This window comes from Pseudophryne corroboree, chromosome 5 (genome assembly GCF_028390025.1).
Source record: "Pseudophryne corroboree isolate aPseCor3 chromosome 5, aPseCor3.hap2, whole genome shotgun sequence".
Lineage (NCBI taxonomy): Eukaryota > Metazoa > Chordata > Amphibia > Anura > Myobatrachidae > Pseudophryne > Pseudophryne corroboree.
In genome coordinates, this window is record NC_086448.1 from 11,938,958 (window position 1) to 11,963,402 (window position 24,445).

General features: G+C 46.6%; 1 protein-coding gene across 1 annotated transcript in view; it reads left to right on the forward strand.

Moving 5' to 3' along the window:
- Positions 1 to 24,445, forward strand: part of LOC134927087 (alanine aminotransferase 2-like) — a 259,669-nt gene that overhangs the window by 197,157 nt on the left and 38,067 nt on the right. The window contains exons 8-9 of the mRNA XM_063921093.1: positions 238 to 409; positions 18,744 to 18,899. Of these exons, the coding sequence (XP_063777163.1) occupies positions 238 to 409; positions 18,744 to 18,899 (328 nt within the window). The remainder of the gene's footprint in view (positions 1 to 237; positions 410 to 18,743; positions 18,900 to 24,445) is intronic.

A 24,445-nucleotide genomic window follows, 5' to 3' on the forward strand; every position in this document is an offset into this window, starting at 1 on the left:
GACTGAGACAGTAACGAAGCGTTTTATCAGAGACAGCTGGGCGGTCTGAGTGACGTTCTCCTGGTCTATCCTCCATATGATCATCATGAAGGGAAGGGAGAGCTACTGATTCCAGCCAGGCCCAGACATGACCCCACATCTCATCCTGGCCCAGTATGGGAGCCCAGCATGTCCCACGTGTTACAGTAGATGTAAGCACGCGGCAGATTCACCATAATCTCTGTTTCCCTCCATGAGGTGCGGCTTACGTTCTGCTTACATTGAGTTTGTGAACATTGATCCGTCGGTGTTTGAGATATTACACAGCCTGAAATCCTTTAATGAGCCTCCTGTTCTTGGGGCGCTGATGATGGACGTGATGTTGGATCCCCCACAGCCAGGAGACCAGTCTTATGAGACCTACATAGCGGTGAGTGTTATAAACAGACCTTGGAGATGACATAGTCCTTTGTAATGTATTTTTGTACTATAGGTAGACAACCTAAGGACTCCAGCTGCTGTGGTACTACTCATCCCAGCATGACCTGCTATACAGTAGTCCTGTTGCATCATGAAGATAGAAGGGGGCCCACAAGGAGGCTGCAATTGGACCCCCTCCTCTCTCATTGTGCACCTGCCTGTAGTAATAGGCATACATGCAATTACCTGAATCTAAAAGAGCAACTGCAAAGTCATAACTGTCCCCACTGACAGCCGTGTCCCCTCTGGCGGTGTGTTATCAGCGGCTCAGCCAACAGCACGTTACAGCCAACGAAATCTCTCATTGGACTGATGCAATTATTGGTGATCCTGCGATGTTCAGCTGCACACATACCCACCTATTGCTGTAGTCTAAACATCACTAATTTCCAGTAACTCTTACTCCCCAGAGGAAGCATACATCAGGCTAATGTCTCTGTGTTACTCCCCAGAGGAAGCATACATCAGGCTAATGTCTCCGTGTTACTCCCCAGGAGAAGCATACATCAGGCTAATGTCTCCATGTTACTCCCCAAGAGAAGCATACATCAGGCTAATGTCTCTGTGTTACTCCCCAGGAGAAGCATACATCAGGCTAATGTCTCCATGTTACTCCTCAGAAGAAGCATACATCAGGCTAATGTCTCCGTGTTACTCCCCAGGGGAAGCATACATCAGGCTAATGTCTCTGTGTTACTCCCCAGGAGAAGCATACATCAGGCTAATGTCTCCGTGTTACTCCCCAGGGGAAGCATACATCAGGCTAATGTCTCCGTGTTACTCCCCAGGGGAAGCATACATCAGGCTAATGTCTCTGTGTTACTCCCCAGGGGAATCATACATCAGGCTAATGTCTCCGTGTTACTCCCCAGGGGAAGCATACATCAGGCTAATGTCTCTGTGTTACTCCCCAGGAGAAGCACACATCAGGCTAATGTCTCCGTGTTACTCCCCAGGGGAAGCATACAGATGTAGCCACCTTGTTATGATACCAGTACGTCTGACCAGAGGTGATCTTATGACGGAGGTCAGAGTACTGGAATGGAATGCAGGTTACGGGAGCAGGAAAGCCTAGTAACCCCTGGCGCCCTAACTCCGTTGTCTCGCCCGTGTTATCAGAAATCCCCTGCGAGACTATGGTTGCTTGAGCCCATGGCAGCCGCGTTTGAAGGGCGGATTATGTCTGCCCAACTCCGATGCCCCCTCAGGTCTTAATGGGAGACAAAGGGAAATCCGAGACAGGGTGATAACAAGGGGCCCTCTGACTAAGCAACCAGGCCAGGGGCTACAAGCTAACTAACTTAAACCAGAAGTATGTGCGGACAAACCGCCAGGGAAAAGGACAACCAAAAACCCACGAATCCGTTACTCCTATCCAGCACCGCTGGATACCAGAGTGGATTTGTGGGAGCGGAATCCTCCGCAAAAGCTCCGAAACACAATGTAACCAAATAATAAATAGTAAGCGGTCAAGCCGCAACACACGGCTACGCCGCGACTCACGAACACCACAGGATGTTAAAGGTGCTCGGTCAGGACTCCAGGAAAAGATGACAACTTCCGAGTATTGGACCACTGAGGACAGGAACGACCGGATAGACAGGACTGGAAAACTCTCTGCAACAGACACAGCAAACAGGAAGCTATTACCGGCGTCTGTGAGAAGTCCAGAGAGTGCTTTTAACTGGGAGCTCTCCAATCAGGAGCCAGACAGGGTAATTAACAATCATGCCGTGCAGCTGCATGCTGCACGGCCAGGATACCAATGAGGTGATTAATCTAGACCCAGCAACGGGGAACGCGGTCCGACAGTGGCGTCCCCGTTGCTAGGGTCTGAGCGGCTCCGTGCGCCCGGCGTCTAGCGTTGCTAGGGAGCCGGCGGCTGTCCGCATGCGGCGTCCCTAGTTGCTAGGCGCCGGGCCGCACTGACGGGCGGACCCTAGGCGCCCAACAGTACCCCCCCCTTGAGGAGGGGTCAAGGAACCCCTAAGGCCAGGTTTCTGAGGAAATTCTCGAAAAAATGCCTTTTTGAGCCTCGGGGCATGGAGATCCTCATCCAGGACCCAAGACCTTTCTTCTGGACCATAACCTCTCCAATGTACCAAAAAATAAAGCCGACCCCGGGACAACTTGGAATCGAGAACCTTCTCCACCAAGAACTCCTGCTGACCCTGTACATCTATTGGTGATTTCCCCTGAGAGATCTTCCGAGGAAATCTACTGGAAGAAACGTATGGTTTCAACAGGGAGCAATGGAAAGTATTTCCGATCCGGAGAGTTCTTGGTAAACGTAACCGGAAAGCAACTGGATTGGTTTTTTTAATAATATGAAATGGTCCAATAAATTTAGGGCCCAATCTGGCTGAGGTTTGTCGAAGTCTAATGTTGCGAGTCGACAACCACACCCTATCTCCAACTTTAAAAGTGCACGGCCGCCGGAGCCTGTCAGAAAAATTTTTCTCCCGAAATGCCGCTTTTCTGAGAGCAAGGTGCACTTTTCTCCAAATGAGTCTGAGATGAGCGGTCAAGGTCAGTGAGGAGACAGAGGAATGTTGAAAAAAGGAATTAGCTCTGGGGTGAAAACCAAAAACTGTAAAAAATGGAGACACATTGGTGGAGGAATGACAGGCATTGTTGTAAGCAAACTCCGCCAACGGAAGAAACTCGGACCAGTCATTTTGGAGTTTGGCCGAGTACAAACGCAAATATTGATTTAATGATTGATTAACTCGCTCAGTCTGCCCGTTGGATTGGGGATGGTAGCCAGACGTTAAAGACAATTTCATCTTTAAAGAGGCACAAAAAGACTTCCAAAATTGTGCAATGAATTGTGGACCCCGATCAGAAACAATATCAGTGGGTAACCCATGGAGTCTGAAAACATGGCGGAGGAACAAAACTGCCAATCCCTGGGCAGATGGCAATCGGGGAAGAGCAATGAAATGGGCCATCTTGCTAAAACGGTCAACTACCACCCATATGACTCGGCATCCGGCTGACAGAGGGAGGTCCACCACAAAATCCATGGAAATATGAGACCATGGCCTGAGAGGAACATTCAAGGGCATAAGTTGACCGATAGGCAAGGAACGGGGAACTTTATGCTGTGCACAGACCTGACACGAAAAAACAAACTCCTTAATGTCTTTGGAAAGACCAGGCCACCATACTGAGCGGGAGACTAATTCCAAAGTCTTAGCGATCCCCGGATGCCCGGCAACTTTGCTATCATGAAACTCCGTCAAAACGGTTGCTCTCAAAAACTCAGGGACATAAAGACGACCAGCAGGAGTATTTCCAGGAGCTTGATGTTGAAGCTGCTTTAACTGGGTAAATAAATCTTGTGTGAGGCCTGCCCGAATGACTGAAGACGGAAGTATGGGAGTAACAGGACTGTTATCATGAACTGGAAGAAAACTGCGTGACAGGGCATCCGCCTTGGCATTCTTGGAACCTGGCCTGAAGGTGATAATAAACTTGAAACGAGTAAAAAATAAAGCCCAACGAGCTTGCCGGGCATTCAGCCGTTTAGCTGATTCAATGTACTGAAGATTTTTGTGATCAGTCAAAACTGAAATGGTATGTGTTGCTCCCTCAAGCCAATGCCTCCACTCCTCGAAAGCCCATTTAATAGCCAGTAATTCCCGGTTACCAACATCGTAGTTGGATTCAGCAGATGAGAATTTCCTGGACATAAAGGCACAAGGATGTAATTCCAGAGAATCCGGATCCTTCTGAGATAGGATAGCCCCTACTCCAACCTCCGAGGCATCAACCTCAACAATGAAAGGCAATTCTGGGTTGGGATGTCTGAGGACCGGGGCTGAGACAAAGGCTTGTTTCAAGGCCTGAAAAGATAACTCAGCTTCACGTGACCAGTTGGTTGGATCCGCTCCCTTCTTAGTCAGTGCCACAATGGGAGCAACTAGGTCGGAGAAAGAGTGAATAAATCTTCTATAATAATTCGCAAACCCTAAAAAGCGCTGAATTGCTTTTAAGTTGGTGGGTTGCGCCCAACTAAGGATGGCTTGGAGCTTCTTCGGTTCCATACAGAATCCCCGAGGGGAAATAATGTACCCTAAAAAGGATACCTCCGTGACATGAAATTCACACTTCTCCAGCTTGGCATATAGGTGATTTTCACGTAATTTTTTTAGAACCTGACGCACCTGGGTAACGTGTTGTTCAATAGAGTCAGAATATATCAAGATATCGTCTAAATAGACTACTACGAATCTTCCAAGAAAATCACGGAGCACATCGTTAATGAGATCCTGGAAAACTGCCGGAGCGTTAGACAGGCCGAATGGCATAACCAGATACTCATAGTGACCCGACTGAGTACTGAATGCCGTTTTCCACTCATCCCCTGACTTGATTCGGATGAGGTTATATGCTCCTCTCAGGTCAATCTTAGAAAAAATCACAGCCGAACGTAGCTGATCAAAGAGGACAGAAATCAGCGGCAAAGGGTAAGTATTTTTTACTGAGATTTTATTCAAGGCTCTAAAGTCAATGCAAGGTCTGAGTGATCCATCCTTCTTCTCCACAAAGAAGAAGCCTGCACTTAAAGGGGATTTAGACGGCCTGATAAATCCTTTCCCTAGGCTTTCTTTAACATATTCATTCATGGCCACAGTTTCTGGTCCGGACAATGCATATAACCTTCCCTTAGGCAAAGTGGCACCAGGAATTAGCTCAATAGCACAATCATAAGGCCGATGGGGAGGCAGAATGTCCGCATTGCCCTTGGAAAATACATCAACAAAATCCTGGTATTCCACAGGAATGGGTGCGGGAATGACAGCAGCTATTCTGATGGGAAGCGTAATACATTCCTTATTACAGATGGTACCCCACTGTGAGATCTCCCCCGACTGCCAATCAATGATGGGATTATGAAAGGCCAGCCAAGGGTGACCCAGAACCACTGGAACTGCTGGGCAATGGGTAAGGAAAAATTCAATTTTTTCGGAATGAAGAGCTCCTACCGAAAATAGTACAGGAGGTGTACAGAGAGAAATAACCCCATTGGACAAGGGACTCCCATCTAAACCATGCATGGTGATACACCTACCCAAGGCTAACTGAGGAATATCTAAGGCCTTGGCCCACGTTAAGTCCATAAAGTTCCCTGCAGCTCCACTGTCAACAAAAGCCGACACCGAGGAACAGAGGCTGCCAAAGGAAACTTTAGCTGGGACTAACAGTGAATTATTTGAGGAGATAAGCTGCAGACCAAAGTGAACCCCCTCACAATTCACTTGGTCGAGGCGTTTCCCGACTTGTTCGGACAATTACGGGCAAAATGTCCCTTACTCCCACAGTACAAACAAAGACCAGAATTTTGCCTTCTGGTTCTTTCTTCAGGAGACAGCTTGGAGAGACCTATCTGCATGGGCTCCTCTATGTCCACAGAAATGGAAAAAACATCAGGAGTAGACCCGACAGATGCTCCTTTTTCAGCCCTCCGCTCTCTGAGACGACGATCAATCTTAATAGAAAGCTCCATGAGTTTATCAAGAGTCTCAGGAGCGGGATACTGAAGGAGACTGTCTTTTATAGACTCAGATAAGCCGAGGCGAAACTGACTGCGCAGGGCTGGGTCATTCCATCCACAGTCGTTCGACCAACGGCGAAACTCCGTACAATAAATCTCTGCGGGATTCTTACCCTGTCTGAGAGCATGCAAATGACTCTCGGCGGATGCCTCTCTATCAGGGTCATCATACAATAGCCCTAAAGACCCCAGAAAGGCGTCTACAGACAACAATGCCGGATCGTCAGTTCTTAAACCAAAAGCCCAGGTCTGGGGATCCCCCTGAAGTAAAGAAATAATAATTCCGACCCGCTGAGATTCCGTACCTGAGGAGACTGGTCTTAAACGAAAATAAAGTTTACAAGACTCTTTAAAATTAAAAAACTGCTTTCTATCCCCAGAAAAACGGTCAGGCAAATGTATTTTTGGTTCAGGAACGACCCTCGGGGAAGTCCGTAACAGATCTTCCTGTGACCTCACCCGAAGGGACAGATCCTGAACCATCTGAGTAAGTTCTTGAATCTGACTAGCTAGAAGCTGGCCAGGATTTGGCCCTACACCAGTGGGATTCATGAGGCCGACAAATCTTCCAAACTGAAATAAGGGAAAAAATCAAACTCTGTTTAATTTTAAATTTTAGTCTGGCCGGTAATAATGTTATGATACCAGTACGTCTGACCAGAGGTGATCTTATGACGGAGGTCAGAGTACTGGAATGGAATGCAGGTTACGGGAGCAGGAAAGCCTAGTAACCCCTGGCGCCCTAACTCCGTTGTCTCGCCCGTGTTATCAGAAATCCCCTGCGAGACTATGGTTGCTTGAGCCCATGGCAGCCGCGTTTGAAGGGCGGATTATGTCTGCCCAACTCCGATGCCCCCTCAGGTCTTAATGGGAGACAAAGGGAAATCCGAGACAGGGTGATAACAAGGGGCCCTCTGACTAAGCAACCAGGCCAGGGGCTACAAGCTAACTAACTTAAACCAGAAGTATGTGCGGACAAACCGCCAGGGAAAAGGACAACCAAAAACCCACGAATCCGTTACTCCTATCCAGCACCGCTGGATACCAGAGTGGATTTGTGGGAGCGGAATCCTCCGCAAAAGCTCCGAAACACAATGTAACCAAATAATAAATAGTAAGCGGTCAAGCCGCAACACACGGCTACGCCGCGACTCACGAACACCACAGGATGTTAAAGGTGCTCGGTCAGGACTCCAGGAAAAGATGACAACTTCCGAGTATTGGACCACTGAGGACAGGAACGACCGGATAGACAGGACTGGAAAACTCTCTGCAACAGACACAGCAAACAGGAAGCTATTACCGGCGTCTGTGAGAAGTCCAGAGAGTGCTTTTAACTGGGAGCTCTCCAATCAGGAGCCAGACAGGGTAATTAACAATCATGCCGTGCAGCTGCATGCTGCACGGCCAGGATACCAATGAGGTGATTAATCTAGACCCAGCAACGGGGAACGCGGTCCGACAGTGGCGTCCCCGTTGCTAGGGTCTGAGCGGCTCCGTGCGCCCGGCGTCTAGCGTTGCTAGGGAGCCGGCGGCTGTCCGCATGCGGCGTCCCTAGTTGCTAGGCGCCGGGCCGCACTGACGGGCGGACCCTCTGCGCCTAACACACCTTTATCTTGACTGGCTGAGGCGTTTGTCCCGATCGAGCATACGCAGCGTCCCGGGGTATAGGGAGGCGCGCCTAGTCACAGAGAGGCGTACCTAATCGCACGGAGAGCGTTTGGCGTTACCTTTACATGTAATACCTGTGATCATCCACCAGATGTCGCTTTTTACAATCACCACTGCGCATGCGTGTGGTATCCCGTAAAATGCAATACTGATATATATAATAAGGACTACTTTACTAAGGCGTCTCATTACGCTCCATACAGTAAATACTCATTACGCTGCATTATTTAATACAGTAAATACTCATTCCGCTGCGTTATTTAATACAGTATATACGGTACAGATGCAAATAGTACAGCATACAGTATATGATCCATCTACAGTACTTTATGAATATGTGAGCGTCCAAGTCCCGCAGACAAAACAACATAAAACCAGTAGTGTACACTGTCGCAAATGGACGTGTTAGAAGTTCACTATTGCCTCTTGAGATTAGGAATTTTGTACAGTATGTTAGCGTCCTAATCCCGTATCCATTACAGCATAATCAAAACCAATGGATTTATTCATCTGTCTGCGGCGAAGTGGTGAAGTGTTCCGCTTCCTATACTCATAGTCCCGGGTTCGATTCCTAAAGTACGAATGCATGTTAGTTTTTTCCAGACACCTTATTATTATTTTTATTCACATAAACCAGGGCAAAGCTGCAGGAGCGGTTCTACTGTTGAGGTTCTATGCTCCGTACAGTACACATACAATTCTGTAGCAGGGCAGACTCAATAGAAATGGCTACCACCTATGACTCCTTGCCCCATGGAGGCCCTAGGCTACAGAGCAAGTAACAGTCCAGATTTTGCAGTCTATGGGGCAATGCTGAAGGAGCGTCACAATCCCCTAGCTAAAATACACAGGGGCGATAGGAATAAGTGAGGTCTATGCACATTACGGTACACCGGACTCGATCGCATAGCACACTGGCAAAATGGCCACTGCCCCTGAACCCCCAACATGTGGCAGGCAGCACTCGGATATGGAGTGAGAGATGGTATAAGTTTTGCAGGCTACGGGGCAATGCTGAAGGAGCGTCACAATCCCCTAGCCAAAATACACAGGGGCGATAGAGATAAGTGAGGTCTATGCACATTACGTTACACCGGGCTCGATCGCATAGCAAACTGACAAAACACAAGTTTTACATAAAGCAGGGCAAAGCTGCAGGAGAGTTTCTACTGTCAAGGTTCTATGCACCGTACGGTACACATTCAATTCTATAGCAGGGCAGACTCAATTGAAATGGTTACCGCCTGTGACTCCTAGCTCCATGGAGGCACTCGGCTATGGAGCAAGTAACAGCACAGATTTTGCAGGCTACGGGGGCAATGCTGAAGGAGCGTCAGAATCCCCTAGCTAAAATACACAGGGGTGATAGGGATAATCGAGGTCAATGCACATAACGATACACCGCAAAGTTCCCGAAGGTTTTGATTATGCCTTTTCTTTGAACACGGTATTTTCCACTGCCTCGCCCTACCCCCATCCCACTTTCACCTTCCCCCCTGGGAGCCTACAAAGTACATGCAGTAGACAGGGAGGGAGTTCCGATCAGGTTACAAGCCATGTGCAACAGTATACTACTGTATGTAGGAAAATCCCCCGCCCACTCTGATTTATGTGAAACCTGTGTGCACCCTTTCATTGAATGTATAACAAAGAAAAAAAAAGAATAAAGTGAATGTCACGGGAACAGATAAAAAAAATGTTGACACTTTGGGACTCTCAGCATAGAAGGTGGGAACCTTCATCGCTAGGTTGGTATGGAAGGGGAGACAATTAGCTACCAGAAGGTACCAACCCCAAGTTTCTGTGACTCCCACAAGGCTCATGGCAAGCGTCGGAACCCATGGTGGGTCTGAATTAACGGGCCCATTATAGTCTATGGGAAAATAGGTCCACTTTGCGTACTGATATCTCTGGTTCTGGGTGTCCCAGAGACTCAGGACTGGTACCATACAAAAGAGGAGACTCTTGGCTTTCGGGGTAGAACAACTAGTGTATGTGACACTGGAAAGGGAAACGGCAAGCAACCGTGTTTCGGGTCCCCTCCAGTTGTCCGCCTAGCTTGCACAGGATGCAGGGTTTCTGGTTAGATAGGAAATACTGTACAGAAATGCTAAGCATGGTAATTTGACATCCAGGAGCATAGGGAGGAGTTTTTATCTCTCTCCATTATACTTAGAAAAATTACACTTGCCACTGTACGTTACAAGCTGTTCGTGCTAATTAGTACCATAATAGAACATACTGTACAGAGATACTAAGTACGGTGATTTGGCATCCAGGAACTTAGGGAGGAGCTTTTATCTCTCTACATTATACATAGAAAGATCAAACCTGCCACTGTACGTTACAAGCTGCTTGTGCTAATTAGTACACTAGAAGAACATGCTGTACAGAGATACTACGGACAGTGATTTGGCATCCACGAACTTAGGAAGGAGCTTTTATCTCTCTCCATTATACTTAGAAAGATTACAATGGAGAGAGATACAAGCTCCTCCCTAAGTTCCTGGATGCCAAATCACTGTACTTAGTATCTCTGTACAGTATGTTCTACTAGTGTACTAATTAGCACGAACAGCTTGTAACGTACAGTGGCAAGTTTAACCTTTCTATGTATAATATAGAGAGATAAAAGCTCCTCCCTAAGTTCCTGGTTGCCAAATCACCGTCCTTAGTATCTCTGTACTCTATGTTCTACTAGTGTACTAATTAACACGAACAGCTTGTAACGTACAGCGGCAAGTTTAATCTTTCTATGTATAATGGAGAGAGATAAAAGCTCCTCAGTAAGTTCCTGGATGCCAAATCACCGTCCTAAGTATCTCTGTATAGTATTTTCTATTAGGGTACTAATTAGCACGAACAGCTAATTAGTACCCTAATAGAACATACTGTACAGAAATACTAAGTACGGTGATTTGGCATCCAGGAACTTACTGAGGAGCTTTTATCTCTCTTAATTATACTTAGAAAAATTACACTTGTCACTGTACGTTACAAGCTGTTCGTGCTAATTAGTACACTAGTAGAACATACTGTACAGAGATACTAAGTACAGTGATTTGGCATCCACAAACTTAGGGAGGAGCTTTAATCTCTCTCCATTGTAATCTTTCTAAGTATAATGGAGAGAGATAAAAGCTCCTCCCTAAGTTCCTGGGTGCCAAATTACTGTCCTTAGTATCTCTGTACTCTATGTTCTACTAGTGTACTAATTAGCACGAACAGCTTGTAACGTACAGTGGCAAGTTTAATATTTCTATGTATAATGGAGAGAGATAAAAGCTCCTCTGTAAGTTCCTAGATGCCAAATCACCGTCCTTAGTATCTCTTTACAGTATGTTCTACTAGTGTACTAATTAGCACAAACAGCTTTTAACTGAATGCCAAATCACAGCACTTAGTATCTCTGTACAGTATGTCCTATTAGGGTACTAATTAGCACGAACAGCTTGTAACGTACATGGCAGGATTAATCTTTCTATGTATAATGGAGAGAGATAAAAGCTCATCAGTAAGTTCCTGGATGCGAAATCACCGTACTTAGTATCTCTGTACAGTATGTTCTATTAGGGTACTAATTAGCTGTTCGTGCTAATTAGTACCCTAATAGAAAATACTATACAGAGATACTAAAGACGGTGATTTGGCAACCAGGAACTTATGGAGGAGCTATTATCTCTCTACATTATACATAGAAAGATCAAACCTGCCACTGTACGTTACAAGCTGCTCGTGCTAATTAGTACACTAGAAGAACATGCTGTACAGAGATACTACGGACAGTGATTTGGCATCCACAAACTTAGGGAGGAGCTTTTATCTCTCTCCATTATACTTGGAAAGATTACAATGGAGAGAGATAAAAGCTCCTCCCTAAGTTCCTGGATGCCAAATCACCGTACTTAGTATCTCTGTACAGTATGTTCTATTAGGGTACTAATTAGCTGTTTGTGCTAATTAGTACCCTAATAGAAAATACTATGCAGAGATACTAAGGATGGTGATTTGGCAACCAGGAACTTAGGGAGGAGCTTTTATCTCTCTATATTATACATAGAAAGATTAAAATTGCCACTGTACGTTACAAGCTGTTCGTGCTAATTAGTACACTAGTAGAACATACTGTACAGAGATACTAAGGACAGTGATTTGGCATCTAGTAACTTACAGAGGAGCTTTTATCTCTCCATTATACATAGAAAGATTAAACTTGCCACTGTACTTTACAAGCTGTTCGTGCTAATTAGTACACTAGTAGAACATACTGTACAGAGATACTAAGTACAGTGATTTGGCATCCACAAACTTAGGGAGGAGCTTTAATCTCTCCATTGTAATCTTTCTAAGTATAATGGAGAGAGATAAAAGCTCCTCCCTAAGTTCCTGGGTGCCAAATTACCGTCCTTAGTATCTCTGTACTCTATGTTCTACTAGTGTACTAATTAGCATGAACAGCTTGTAACGTACAGTAGCAAGTTTAATATTTCTATGTATAATGGAGAGAGATAAAAGCTCCTAGATGCCAAATCACCGTCCTTAGTATCTCTGTACAGTATGTTCTACTAGTGTACTAATTAGCACAAACAGCTTTTAACTGAATGCCAAATCACCGCACTTAGTATCTCTGTACAGTATGTCCTATTAGGGTACTAATTAGCACGAACAGCTTGTAACGTACATGGCAGGATTAATCTTTCTATGTATAATGGAGAGAGATAAAAGCTCATCAGTAAGTTCCTGGATGCCAAATCCCTGTACTTAGTATCTCTGTACAGTATGTTCTATTAGGGTACTAATTAGCTGTTCGTGCTAATTAGTACCCTAATAGAAAATACTATACAGAGATACTAAAGACGGTGATTTGGCAACCAGGAACTTATGGAGGAGCTATTATCTCTCTACATTATACATAGAAAGATCAAACCTGCCACTGTACGTTACAAGCTGCTCGTGCTAATTAGTACACTAGAAGAACATGCTGTACAGAGATACTACGGACAGTGATTTGGCATCCACGAACTTAGGGAGGAGCTTTTATCTCTCTCCATTATACTTGGAAAGATTACAATGGAGAGATTAAAGCTCCTCCCTAAGTTCCTGGATGCCAAATCACCGTACTTAGTATCTCTGTACAGTATGTTCTATTAGGGTACTAATTAGCTGTTTGTGCTAATTAGTACCCTAATAGAAAATACTATGAAGAGATACTAAGGATGGTGATTTGGCAACCAGGAACTTAGGGAGGAGCTTTTATCTCTCTATATTATACATAGAAAGATTAAAATTGCCACTGTACGTTACAAGCTGTTCGTGCTAATTAGTACACTAGTAGAACATACTGTACAGAGATACTAAGGACGGTGATTTGGCATCTAGTAACTTACAGAGGAGCTTTTATCTCTCCATTATACATAGAAAGATTAAACTTGCCACTGTACTTTACAAGCTGTTCGTGCTAATTAGTACACTAGTAGAACATACTGTACAGAGATACTAAGTACAGTGATTTGGCATCCACGAACTTAGGGAGGAGCTTTAATCTCTCCATTGTAATCTTTCTAAGTATAATGGAGAGAGATAAAAGCTCCTCCCTAAATTCCTGGATGCCAAATTACTGTCCTTAGCATCTCTGTACTCTATGTTCTACTAGTGTACTAATTAGCACGAACAACTTGTAACGTAGAGTGGCAAGTTTAATCTTTCTATGTATAATGGAGAGAGATAAAAGCTCCTCTGAAAGTTCCTAGATGCCAAATCACCGTACTTAGTATCTCTGTACAGTATGTTCTACTAGTGTACTAATTAGCACGAACAGCTGTTTTACCGGATGCCAAATCACCGTACTTAGTATCTCTGTACAGTATGTTCTATTAGGGTACTAATTAGCTGTTTGTGCTTGTTCACGGGAACACATTAAAAAAAAAAAGGTTGGCACTTCCTTCCCATTGGTGTTGGTTTATGCCTTAGGGGACTCAGACGCTCGCATTTGTAAAGCACGGTATTTTCCACCGCCTCCTGCTAGCCCATTGCCCTTCCCCCCTGGGAGCCTGCACAGATCATGCAGTGGACAGGGAGGGAATTCAGGTCCTGTGCAATACACAAACGCCGAAGATCTACAGTACTGTTTTGCTCACTCAGAATACACTCATTTCTACCCATTACCGCGGTGTAGTTGAATTTAGCGTTAAGAATCGCTCCTGCAGATCTACTCTGATTTATGTGAAACTTGTGTGCATACTTCCATTGGATGTATTAGAGAGAAAAAAAAATATTAAAGTGAATGTCACGGGAACACATTAAAAAAAAAGGTTGGCACTTCCTTCCCATTGGTGTTGGTTTATGCCGTAGGGTACTCGGACGCTCATATAATTGCATTTCAAAGGCACGGTATTTTCCATCGTCTTCCCCTACCCCATCGCCCTTTCCCCCTGGGAGCCTGCACAGATCATGCAGTAGACAGGGAGGGAATTCAGGTGCTGTGCAATACACAAACGCCGAAGATCTACTGTACTGTTTTGCTCAATTCGTTGCGTCAGAATAAACTCATTTCTACTCATTGCCGCTGTGTAGTTGCATTTAGCATAAAAAATCGCTCCTGCAGATGTACTCTGATTTATATGTAACTTGTGTGCACCTTTCCATTGACTGTCTTACAATGAAAATAAAATAATACAGTATATTATTACAATAAAAATAAAATAAAATAAAAAAGGCACATCAGGTCTCGAACCCTGGACCCCCAGCGTGGGAGGTGGGAGCCTTCATCGCTAGCCCACAATGCCTCATGAGAGACTCCCAATTTCATGTGTAAAATTACAGCAAACAGCGCCCGGCCCCCTCCCCATTGGTGTTGGTTTATGCCTTAGGGGACTCAGACGCTCGCATTTGTAAAGCACGGTATTTTCCACCGCCTCCCGCTAGCCCACCATTCCCATTATGCCTTAGGGTACTCAGACGCTCATGTACTGTACATGTATTTTAAAAGCACAGTGTAGGTCACCATCTTTTTCCACCGCCTGCCGTTACGCCTACAGTATTAACATTACAGTCGTCACTGACCAATTGCCAGAGCTGTAGATCAATCCGCCGCTATACTGTACGATCGAAAGTACTGGATTAGTGGAGCATTAGCCACCCAGTGGTGGAGATGTGTAATGCATGCTGAGTAACTAGAATCGCCTCTACGCGCCTGCCTGTGATTAAACTCAGCTATCGCCTTAGCGTGACTAAACGTCCGTCTTGGCGGAGAATCGGTCAAGATAAAGGTGGCTACATCTGCACATCAGGCTAATGTCTCCGTGTTACTCCCCAGGGGAAGCACACATCAGGCTAATGTCTCCGTGTTACTCCCCAGGGGAAGCATACATCAGGCTAATGTCTCCGTGTTACTTCCCAGGAGAAGTATACATCAGGCTAATGTCTCTGTGTTACTACACAGGGGAAGCATACATCAGGCTAATGTCTCTGTGTTACTCCCCAGGGGAAGCATACATCAGGCTAATGTCTCCGTGTTACTCCCCAGGAGAAGCATACATCAGGCTCATGTCTCTGTGTGACTCCCCAGGGGAAGCATACATCAGGCTAATGTCTCCGTGTTACTCCCCAGGGGAAGCATACATCAGGCTAATGTCTCCGTGTTACTCCCCAGGGAAAGCATACATCAGGCTAATGTCTCCGTGTAACTCCCCAGGGGAAGCATACATCAGGCTAATGTCTCTGTGTTACTCCCCAGGAGAAGCATACATCAGGCTAATGTCTCTGTGTTACTCCCCAGGAGAAGCATACATCAGACTAACGTCTCTGTGTTACTCCCCAGGGGAAGCATACATCAGGCTAATGTCTCTGTGTTACTCCCCAGGGGAAGCATACATCAGGCTAATGTCTCCGTGTTACTCCCCAGGAGAAGCATACATCAGGCTAATGTCTCTGTGTTACTCCCCAGGAGAAGCATACATCAGGCTAATGTCTCCGTGTTACTCCCCAGGGGAAGCATACATCAGGCTAATGTCTCCCTGTTACTCCCCAGGGAAAGCATACATCAGGCTAATGTCTCCGTGTTACTCCCCAGGGGAAGCATACATCAGACTAATGTCTCCGTGTTACTCCCCAGGAGAAGCATACATCAGGCTAATGTCTCCGTGTTACTCCCCAGGGGAAGCATACATCAGGCTAATGTCTCCGTGTTACTCCCCAGGGAAAGCATACATCAGGCTAATGTCTCCGTGTTACTCCCCAGGGGAATCATACATCAGGCTAATGTCTCTGTGTTACTCCCCAGGAGAAGCATACATCAGGCTAATGTCTCCGTGTTACTCCCCAGGGGTAGCATACATCAGGCTAATGTCTCCGTGTTACTCCCCAGGAGAAGCCTACATCAGGCTAATGTCTCCGTGTTACTCCCCAGGAGAAGCATACATCAGGCTAATGTCTCCGTGTTACTCCCCAGGGGAAGCACACATCAGGCTAATGTCTCCGTGTTACTCCCCAGGGGAAGCATACATCAGGCTAATGTCTCTGTGTTACTCCCCAGGAGAAGCATACATCAGGCTAATGTCTCCGTGTTACTCCCCAGGGGAATCATACATCAGGCTATTGTCTCCGTGTTACTCCTCAGGGGAAGCATACATCAGGCTAATGTCTCCGTGTTACTCCCCAGGGGAATCATACATCAGGCTAATGTCTCTGTGTTACTCCCCAGGAGAAGCATACATCAGGCTAATGTCTCCGTGTTACTCCCCAGGGGAATCATACATCAGGCTAATGTCTCCGTGTTACTCCTCAGGGGAAGCATACATCAGGCTAATATCTCCATGTTACTCCCCAGGGGAAGCATACATCAGGCTAATGTCTCCGTGTTACTCCCCAGGGGATGCATACATCAGGCTAATGTCTCTGTGTTACTCCCCAGGAGAAGCATACATCAGGCTAATGTCTCCGTGTTACTCCCCAGGGGAAGAATACATCAGGCAAATGTCTCCGTGTTACTCCCCAGGGGAAGCATACATCAGGCTAATGTCTCCGTGTTACTCCCCAGGGGAATCATACATCAGGCTAATGTCTCCGTGTTACTCCCCAGGGGAAGCATACATCAGGCTAATGTCTCTGTGTTACTCCCCAGGAGAAGCATACATCAGGCTAATGTCTCCGTGTTACTCCTCAGGGGAAGCATACATCAGGCTAATGTCTCCCTGTTACTCCCCAGGAGAATCATACATCAGGCTAATGTCTCCGTGTTACTCCCCAGGGGAAGCATACATCAGGCTAATGTCTCTGTGTTACTCCCCAGGAGAAGTATACATCAGGCTAATGTCTCCGTGTTATTCCCCAGAGGAAGCATACATCAGGCTAATGTCTCCGTATTACTCCCCAGGGGAAGCATACATCAGGCTAATGTCTCCGTGTTACTCCCCAGGGAAAGCATACATCAGGTTAATGTCTCCCTGTTACTCCCCAGGAGAATCAATCATCAGGCTAATGTCTCCGTGTTACTCCCCAGGAGAAGCATACATCAGGCTAATGTCTCCGTGTTACTCCCCAGGAGAATCATACATCAGGCTAATGTCTCCGTGTAACTCCCCAGGAGAAGCATACATCAGGCTAATGTCTCCGTGTCACTCCCCAGGGAAAGCATACATCAGGCTAATGTCTCCGTGTTACTCCCCAGGAGAAGCATACATCAGGCTAATGTCTCCGTGTTACTCCCCAGGAGAAGCATACATCAGGCTAATGTCTCCGTGTTACTCCCCAAGAGAATCATACATCAGGCTAATGTCTCCGTGTTACTCCCCAGGAGAAGCATACATCAGGCTAATGTCTCTGTGTTACTCCCCAGGAGAAGCATATATCAGGCTAATGTCTCCATGTTACTCCCCAGGGAAAGCATACATCAGGCTAATGTCTCCGTGTTACTCCCCAGGGGAAGCATACATCAGGCTAATGTCTCCGTGTTACTCCCCAGGGGAAGCATACATCAGGCTAATGTCTCCGTGTTACTCCCCAGGAGAAGCATACATCAGGCTAATGTCTCTGTGTTACTCCCCAGGAGAATCATACATCAGGCTAATGTCTCCGTGTTACTCCCCAGGAGAAGTATACATCAGGCTAATGTCTCCGTGTTACTCCCCAGGGGAAGCATACATCAGGCTAATGTCTCTGTGTTACTCCCCAGGAGAATCATACATCAGGCTAATGTCTCCGTGTTACTCCCCAGGAGAAGCATACATCAGGCTAATGTCTCTGTGTTACTCCCCAGGAGAATCATACATCAGGCTAATGTCTCCGTGTTACTCCCCAGGAGAAGCATACATCAGGCTAATGTCTCCGTTTTACTCCCCAGGAGAAGCATACATCAGGCTAATGTCTCTGTGTTACTCCCCAGGAGAAGCATACATCAGGCTTATGTCTCCGTGTTACTCCACAGGAGAAGCATACATCAGGCTAATGTCTCCGTGTTACTCCCCAGGGGAAGCATACATCAGGCTAATGTCTCCGTGTTACTCCCCAAGGAAAGCATACATCAGGCTAATGTCTCTGTGTTACTCCCCAGGGGAAGCACACATCAGGCTAATGTCTCCGTGTTACTCCCCAGTAGAAGCATACATCAGGCTAATGTCTCCGTGTTACGCCCCAGGGGAAGCACACATCAGACTAATGTCTCCGTGTTACTCCCCAGGAGAAGCCTACATCAGGCTAATGTCTCCGTGTTACTCCCCAGTAGAAGCATACATCAGGCTAATGTCTCCGTGTTACTCCCCAGGAGAAGCATACATCAGGCTAATGTCTCCGTGTTACTCCCCAGGGGAAGCATACATCAGGCTAATGTCTCCGTGTTACTCCCCAGGGGAAGCATACATCAGGCTAATGTCTCCGTGTTACTCCCCAGGAGAAGCATACATCAGGCTAATGTCTCCGTGTTACTCCCCAGGGGAAGCATACATCAGACTAATGTCTCCGTGTTACTCCCCAGGAGAAGCATACATCGGGCTAATGTCTCTGTGTTACTCCCCAGGGGAAGCATACATCAGGCTAATGTCTCCGTATTACTCCCCAGGAGAAGCGGGACCTTCTGAATAACCTGGCAGAGAAGGCTCATCTGACAGAGGAGATACTGAATAGCGCCCCAGGATTCCGATGTAACCCCATCCACGGAGCGCTGTACGCCTTTCCCAGTATCCAGATCCCAGAGACTGCTGTCAGGCTGGCGCAGGTACAGTATCTTGTTACATGGCAGCTGCCGGAAGGGGTTATAACTAGAGATGAGCGCCTGAAATTTTTCGGGTTTTGTGTTTTGGTTTTGGGTTCGGTTCCGCGGCCGTGTTTTGGGTTCGAACGCGTTTTGGCAAAACCTCACCGAATTATTTTTGTCGGATTCGGGTGTGTTTTGGATTCGGGTGTTTTTTTCAAAAAACCCTAAAAAACAGCTTAAATCATAGAATTTGGGGGTAATTTTGATCCCAAAGTATTATTAACCTCAAAAAACATAATTTACACTCATTTTCAGCCTATTCTGAACACATCACACCTCACAATATTATTTTTAGTCCTAAAATTTGCACAGAGGTCGCTGTGTGAGTAAGATAAGCGACCCTAGTGGCCGACACAAACACCGGGCCCATCTAGGAGTGGCACTGCAGTGTCACGCAGGATGTCCCTTCCAAAAAACCCTCCCCAAACAGCACATGACGCAAAGAAAAAAAGAGGCGCAATGAGGTAGCTGTGTGAGTAAGATTAGCGACCCTAGTGGCCGACACAAACACCGGGCCCATCTAGGAGTGGCACTGCAGTGTCACGCAGGATGGCCCTTCCAAAAAACCCTCCCTAAACAGCACATGACGCAAAGAAAAAAAGAGGCGCAATGAGGTAGCTGTGTGAGTAAGATTAGCGACCCTAGTGGCCGACACAAACACCGGGCCCATCTAGGAGTGGCACTGCAGTGTCACGCAGGATGGCCCTTCCAAAAAACCCTCCCCAAACAGCACATGACGCAATGAAAAAAAGAGGCGCAATGAGGTAGCTGACTGTGTGAGTAAGATTAGCGACCCTAGTGGCCGACACAAACACCGGGCACATCTAGGAGTGGCACTGCAGTGTCACGCAGGATGTCCCTTCCAAAAAACCATCCCCAAACAGCACATGACGCAAAGAAAAAAAGAGGCGCAATGAGGTAGCTGTGTGAGTAAGATTAGCGACCCTAGTGGCCGACACAAACACCGGGCCCATCTAGGAGTGGCACTGCAGTGTCACGCAGGATGTCCCTTCCAAAAAACCCTCCCCAATCAGCACATGATGCAAAGAAAAAGAAAAGAAAAAAGAGGTGCAAGATGGAATTATCCTTGGGCCCTCCCACCCACCCTTATGTTGTATAAACAAAACAGGACATGCACACTTTAACCAACCCATCATTTCAGTGACAGGGTCTGCCACACGACTGTGACTGATATGACGGGTTGGTTTGGACCCCCCCCAAAAAAGAAGCAATTAATCTCTCCTTGCACAAACTGGCTCTACAGAGGCAAGATGTCCACCTCATCTTCACCCTCCGATATATCACCGTGTACATCCCCCTCCTCACAGATTATCAATTCGTCCCCACTGGAATCCACCATCTCAGCTCCCTGTGTACTTTGTGGAGGCAATTGCTGCTGGTCAATGTCTCCGCGGAGGAATTGATTATAATTCATTTTAATGAACATCATCTTCTCCACATTTTCTGGATGTAACCTCGTACGCCGATTGCTGACAAGGTGAGCGGCGGCACTAAACACTCTTTCGGAGTACACACTTGTGGGAGGGCAACTTAGGTAGAATAAAGCCAGTTTGTGCAAGGGCCTCCAAATTGCCTCTTTTTCCTGCCAGTATAAGTACGGACTGTGTGACGTGCCTACTTGGATGCGGTCACTCATATAATCCTCCACCATTCTATCAATGTTGAGAGAATCATATGCAGTGACAGTAGACGACATGTCCGTAATCGTTGTCAGGTCCTTCAGTCCGGACCAGATGTCAGCATCAGCAGTCGCTCCAGACTGCCCTGCATCACCGCCAGCGGGTGGGCTCGGAATTCTGAGCCTTTTCCTCGCACCCCCAGTTGCGGGAGAATGTGAAGGAGGAGATGTTGACAGGTCGCGTTCCGCTTGACTTGACAATTTTGTCACCAGCAGGTCTTTCAACCCCAGCAGACCTGTGTCTGCCGGAAAGAGAGATCCAAGGTAGGCTTTAAATCTAGGATCGAGCACGGTGGCCAAAATGTAGTGCTCTGATTTCAACAGATTGACCACCCGTGAATCCTTGTTAAGCGAATTAAGGGCTGCATCCACAAGTCCCACATGCCTAGCGGAATCGCTCCGTGTTAGCTCCTTCTTCAATGCCTCCAGCTTCTTCTGCAAAAGCCTGATGAGGGGAATGACCTGACTCAGGCTGGCAGTGTCTGAACTGACTTCACGTGTGGCAAGTTCAAAGGGCATCAGAACCTTGCACAACGTTGAAATCATTCTCCACTGCACTTGAGACAGGTGCATTCCATCTCCTATATCGTGCTCAATTGTATAGGCTTGAATGGCCTTTTGCTGCTCCTCCAACCTCTGAAGCATATAGAGGGTTGAATTCCACCTCGTTACCACTTCTTGCTTCAGATGATGGCAGGGCAGGTTCAGTAGTTTTTGGTGGTGCTCCAGTCTTCTGTACGTGGTGCCTGTACGCCGAAAGTGTCCCGCAATTTTTCTGGCCACCGACAGCATCTCTTGCACGCCCCTGTCGTTTTTTAAAAAATTCTGCACCACCAAATTCAAGGTATGTGCAAAACATGGGACGTGCTGGAATTTGCCCATATTTAATGCACACACAATATTGCTGGCGTTGTCCGATGCCACAAATCCACAGGAGAGTCCAATTGGGGTAAGCCATTCCGCGATGATCTTCCTCAGTTGCCGTAAGAGGTTTTCAGCTGTGTGCGTATTCTGGAAAGCGGTGATACAAAGCGTAGCCTGCCTAGGAAAGAGTTGGCGTTTGCGAGATGCTGCTACTGGTGCCGCCGCTGCTGTTCTTGCGGCGGGAGTCCATACATCTACCCAGTGGGCTGTCACAGTCATATAGTCCTGACCCTGCCCTGCTCCACTTGTCCACATGTCCGTGGTTAAGTGGACATTGGGTACAACTGCATTTTTTAGGACACTGGTGAGTCTTTTTCTGACGTCCGTGTACATTCTCGGTATCGCCTGCCTAGAGAAGTGGAACCTAGATGGTATTTGGTAACGGGGGCACACTGCCTCAATAAATTGTCTAGTTCCCTGTGAACTAACGGCGGATACCGGACGCACGTCTAACACCAACATAGTTGTCAAGGACTCAGTTATCCGCTTTGCAGTAGGATGACTGCTGTGATATTTCATCTTCCTCGCAAAGGACTGTTGAACAGTCAATTGCTTACTGGAAGTAGTACAAGTGGGCTTACGACTTCCCCTCTGGGATGACCATCGACTCCCAGCGGCAACAACAGCAGCGCCAGCAGCAGTAGGCGTTACACGCAAGGATGCATCGGAGGAATCCCAGGCAGGAAAGGACTCGTCAGACTTGCCAGTGACATGGCCTGCAGGACTATTGGCATTCCTGGGGAAGGAGGAAATTGACACTGAGGGAGTTGGTGGGGTGGTTTGCGTGAGCTTGGTTACAAGAGGAAGGGATTTACTGGTCAGTGGACTGCTTCCGCTGTCACCCAAAGTTTTTGAACTTGTCACTGACTTATTATGAATGCGCTGCAGGTGACGTATAAGGGAGGATGTTCCGAGGTGGTTAACGTCCTTACCCCTACTTATTACAGCTTGACAAAGGGAACACACGGCTTGACACCTGTTGTCCGCATTTCTGGTGAAATACCTCCACACCGAAGAGCTGATTTTTTTGGTATTTTCACCTGGCATGTCAACGGCCATATTCCTCCCACGGACAACAGGTGTCTCCCCGGGTGCCTGACTTAAACAAACCACCTCACCATCAGAATCCTCCTGGTCAATTTCCTCCCCAGCGCCAGCAACACCCATATCCTCCTCATCCTGGTGTACTTCAACACTGACATCTTCAATCTGACTATCAGGAACTGGACTGCGGGTGCTCCTTCCAGCACTTGCAGGGGGCATGCAAATAGTGGAAGGCGCATGCTCTTCACGTCCAGTGTTGGGAAGGTCAGGCATCGCAAACGACACAATTGGACTCTCCTTGTGGATTTGGGATTTCAAAGAACGCACAGTTCTTTGCGGTGCTTTTGCCAGCTTGAGTCTTTTCAGTTTTCTAGCGAGAGGCTGAGTGCTTCCATCCTCATGTGAAGCTGAACCACTAGCCATGAACATAGGCCAGGGCCTCAGCCGTTCCTTGCCACTCCGTGTGGTAAATGGCATATTGGCAAGTTTACGCTTCTCCTCCGACAATTTTATTTTAGGTTTTGGAGTCCTTTTTTTTCTGATATTTGGTGTTTTGGATTTGACATGCTCTGTACTATGACATTGGGCATCGGCCTTGGCAGACGACGTTGCTGGCATTTCATCGTCTCGGCCATGACTAGTGGCAGCAGCTTCAGCACGAGGTGGAAGTGGATCTTGATCTTTCCCTAATTTTGGAACCTCAACTTTTTTGTTCTCCATATTTTATAGGCAGAACTAAAAGGCACCTCAGGTAAACAATGGAGATGGATGGATTGGATAGTTTACTAGTATACAATTATGGACGGACTGCCACGGTTAGGTGGTATAAAAAAACCACGGTTAGGTGGTATATATTATAATAATAATACAATTATGGATGGACGGACTGCCTGCCGACTGCCGACACAGAGGTAGCCACAGCCGTGAACTACCGCACTGTACACTGGTTGATAAAGAGATAGTAGTATACTCGTAACAACTAGTATGACACTATGACGACGGTATAAAGAATGGAAAAAAAACCACGGTTAGGTGGTATATATTATAATAATAATACAATTATGGATGGACGGACTGCCTGCCGACTGCCGACACAGAGGTAGCCACAGCCGTGAACTACCGCACTGTACACTGGTTGATAAAGAGATAGTAGTATACTCGTAACAACTAGTATGACACTATGACGACGGTATAAAGAATGAAAAAAAAACCACGGTTAGGTGGTATATATTATAATAATAATACAATTATGGATGGACGGACTGCCTGCCGACTGCCGACACAGAGGTAGCCACAGCCGTGAACTACCGCACTGTACACTGGTTGATAAAGAGATAGTAGTATACTCGTAACAACTAGTATGACACTATGACGGTATAAAGAATGAAAAAAAAACCACGGTTAGGTGGTATATATTATAATACAATTATGGATGGACGGACTGCCTGCCGAGTGCCGACACAGAGGTAGCCACAGCCGTGAACTACCGCACTGTACACTGGTTGATAAAGAGATAGTAGTATACTCGTAACAACTAGTATGACACTATGACGACGGTATAAAGAATGGAAAAAAAACCACGGTTAGGTGGTATATATTATAATAATAATACAATTATGGATGGACGGACTGCCTGCCGACTGCCGACACAGAGGTAGCCACAGCCGTGAACTACCGCACTGTACACTGGTTGATAAAGAGATAGTAGTATACTCGTAACAACTAGTATGACACTATGACGACGGTATAAAGAATGAAAAAAAAACCACGGTTAGGTGGTATATATTATAATAATAATACAATTATGGATGGACGGACTGCCTGCCGACTGCCGACACAG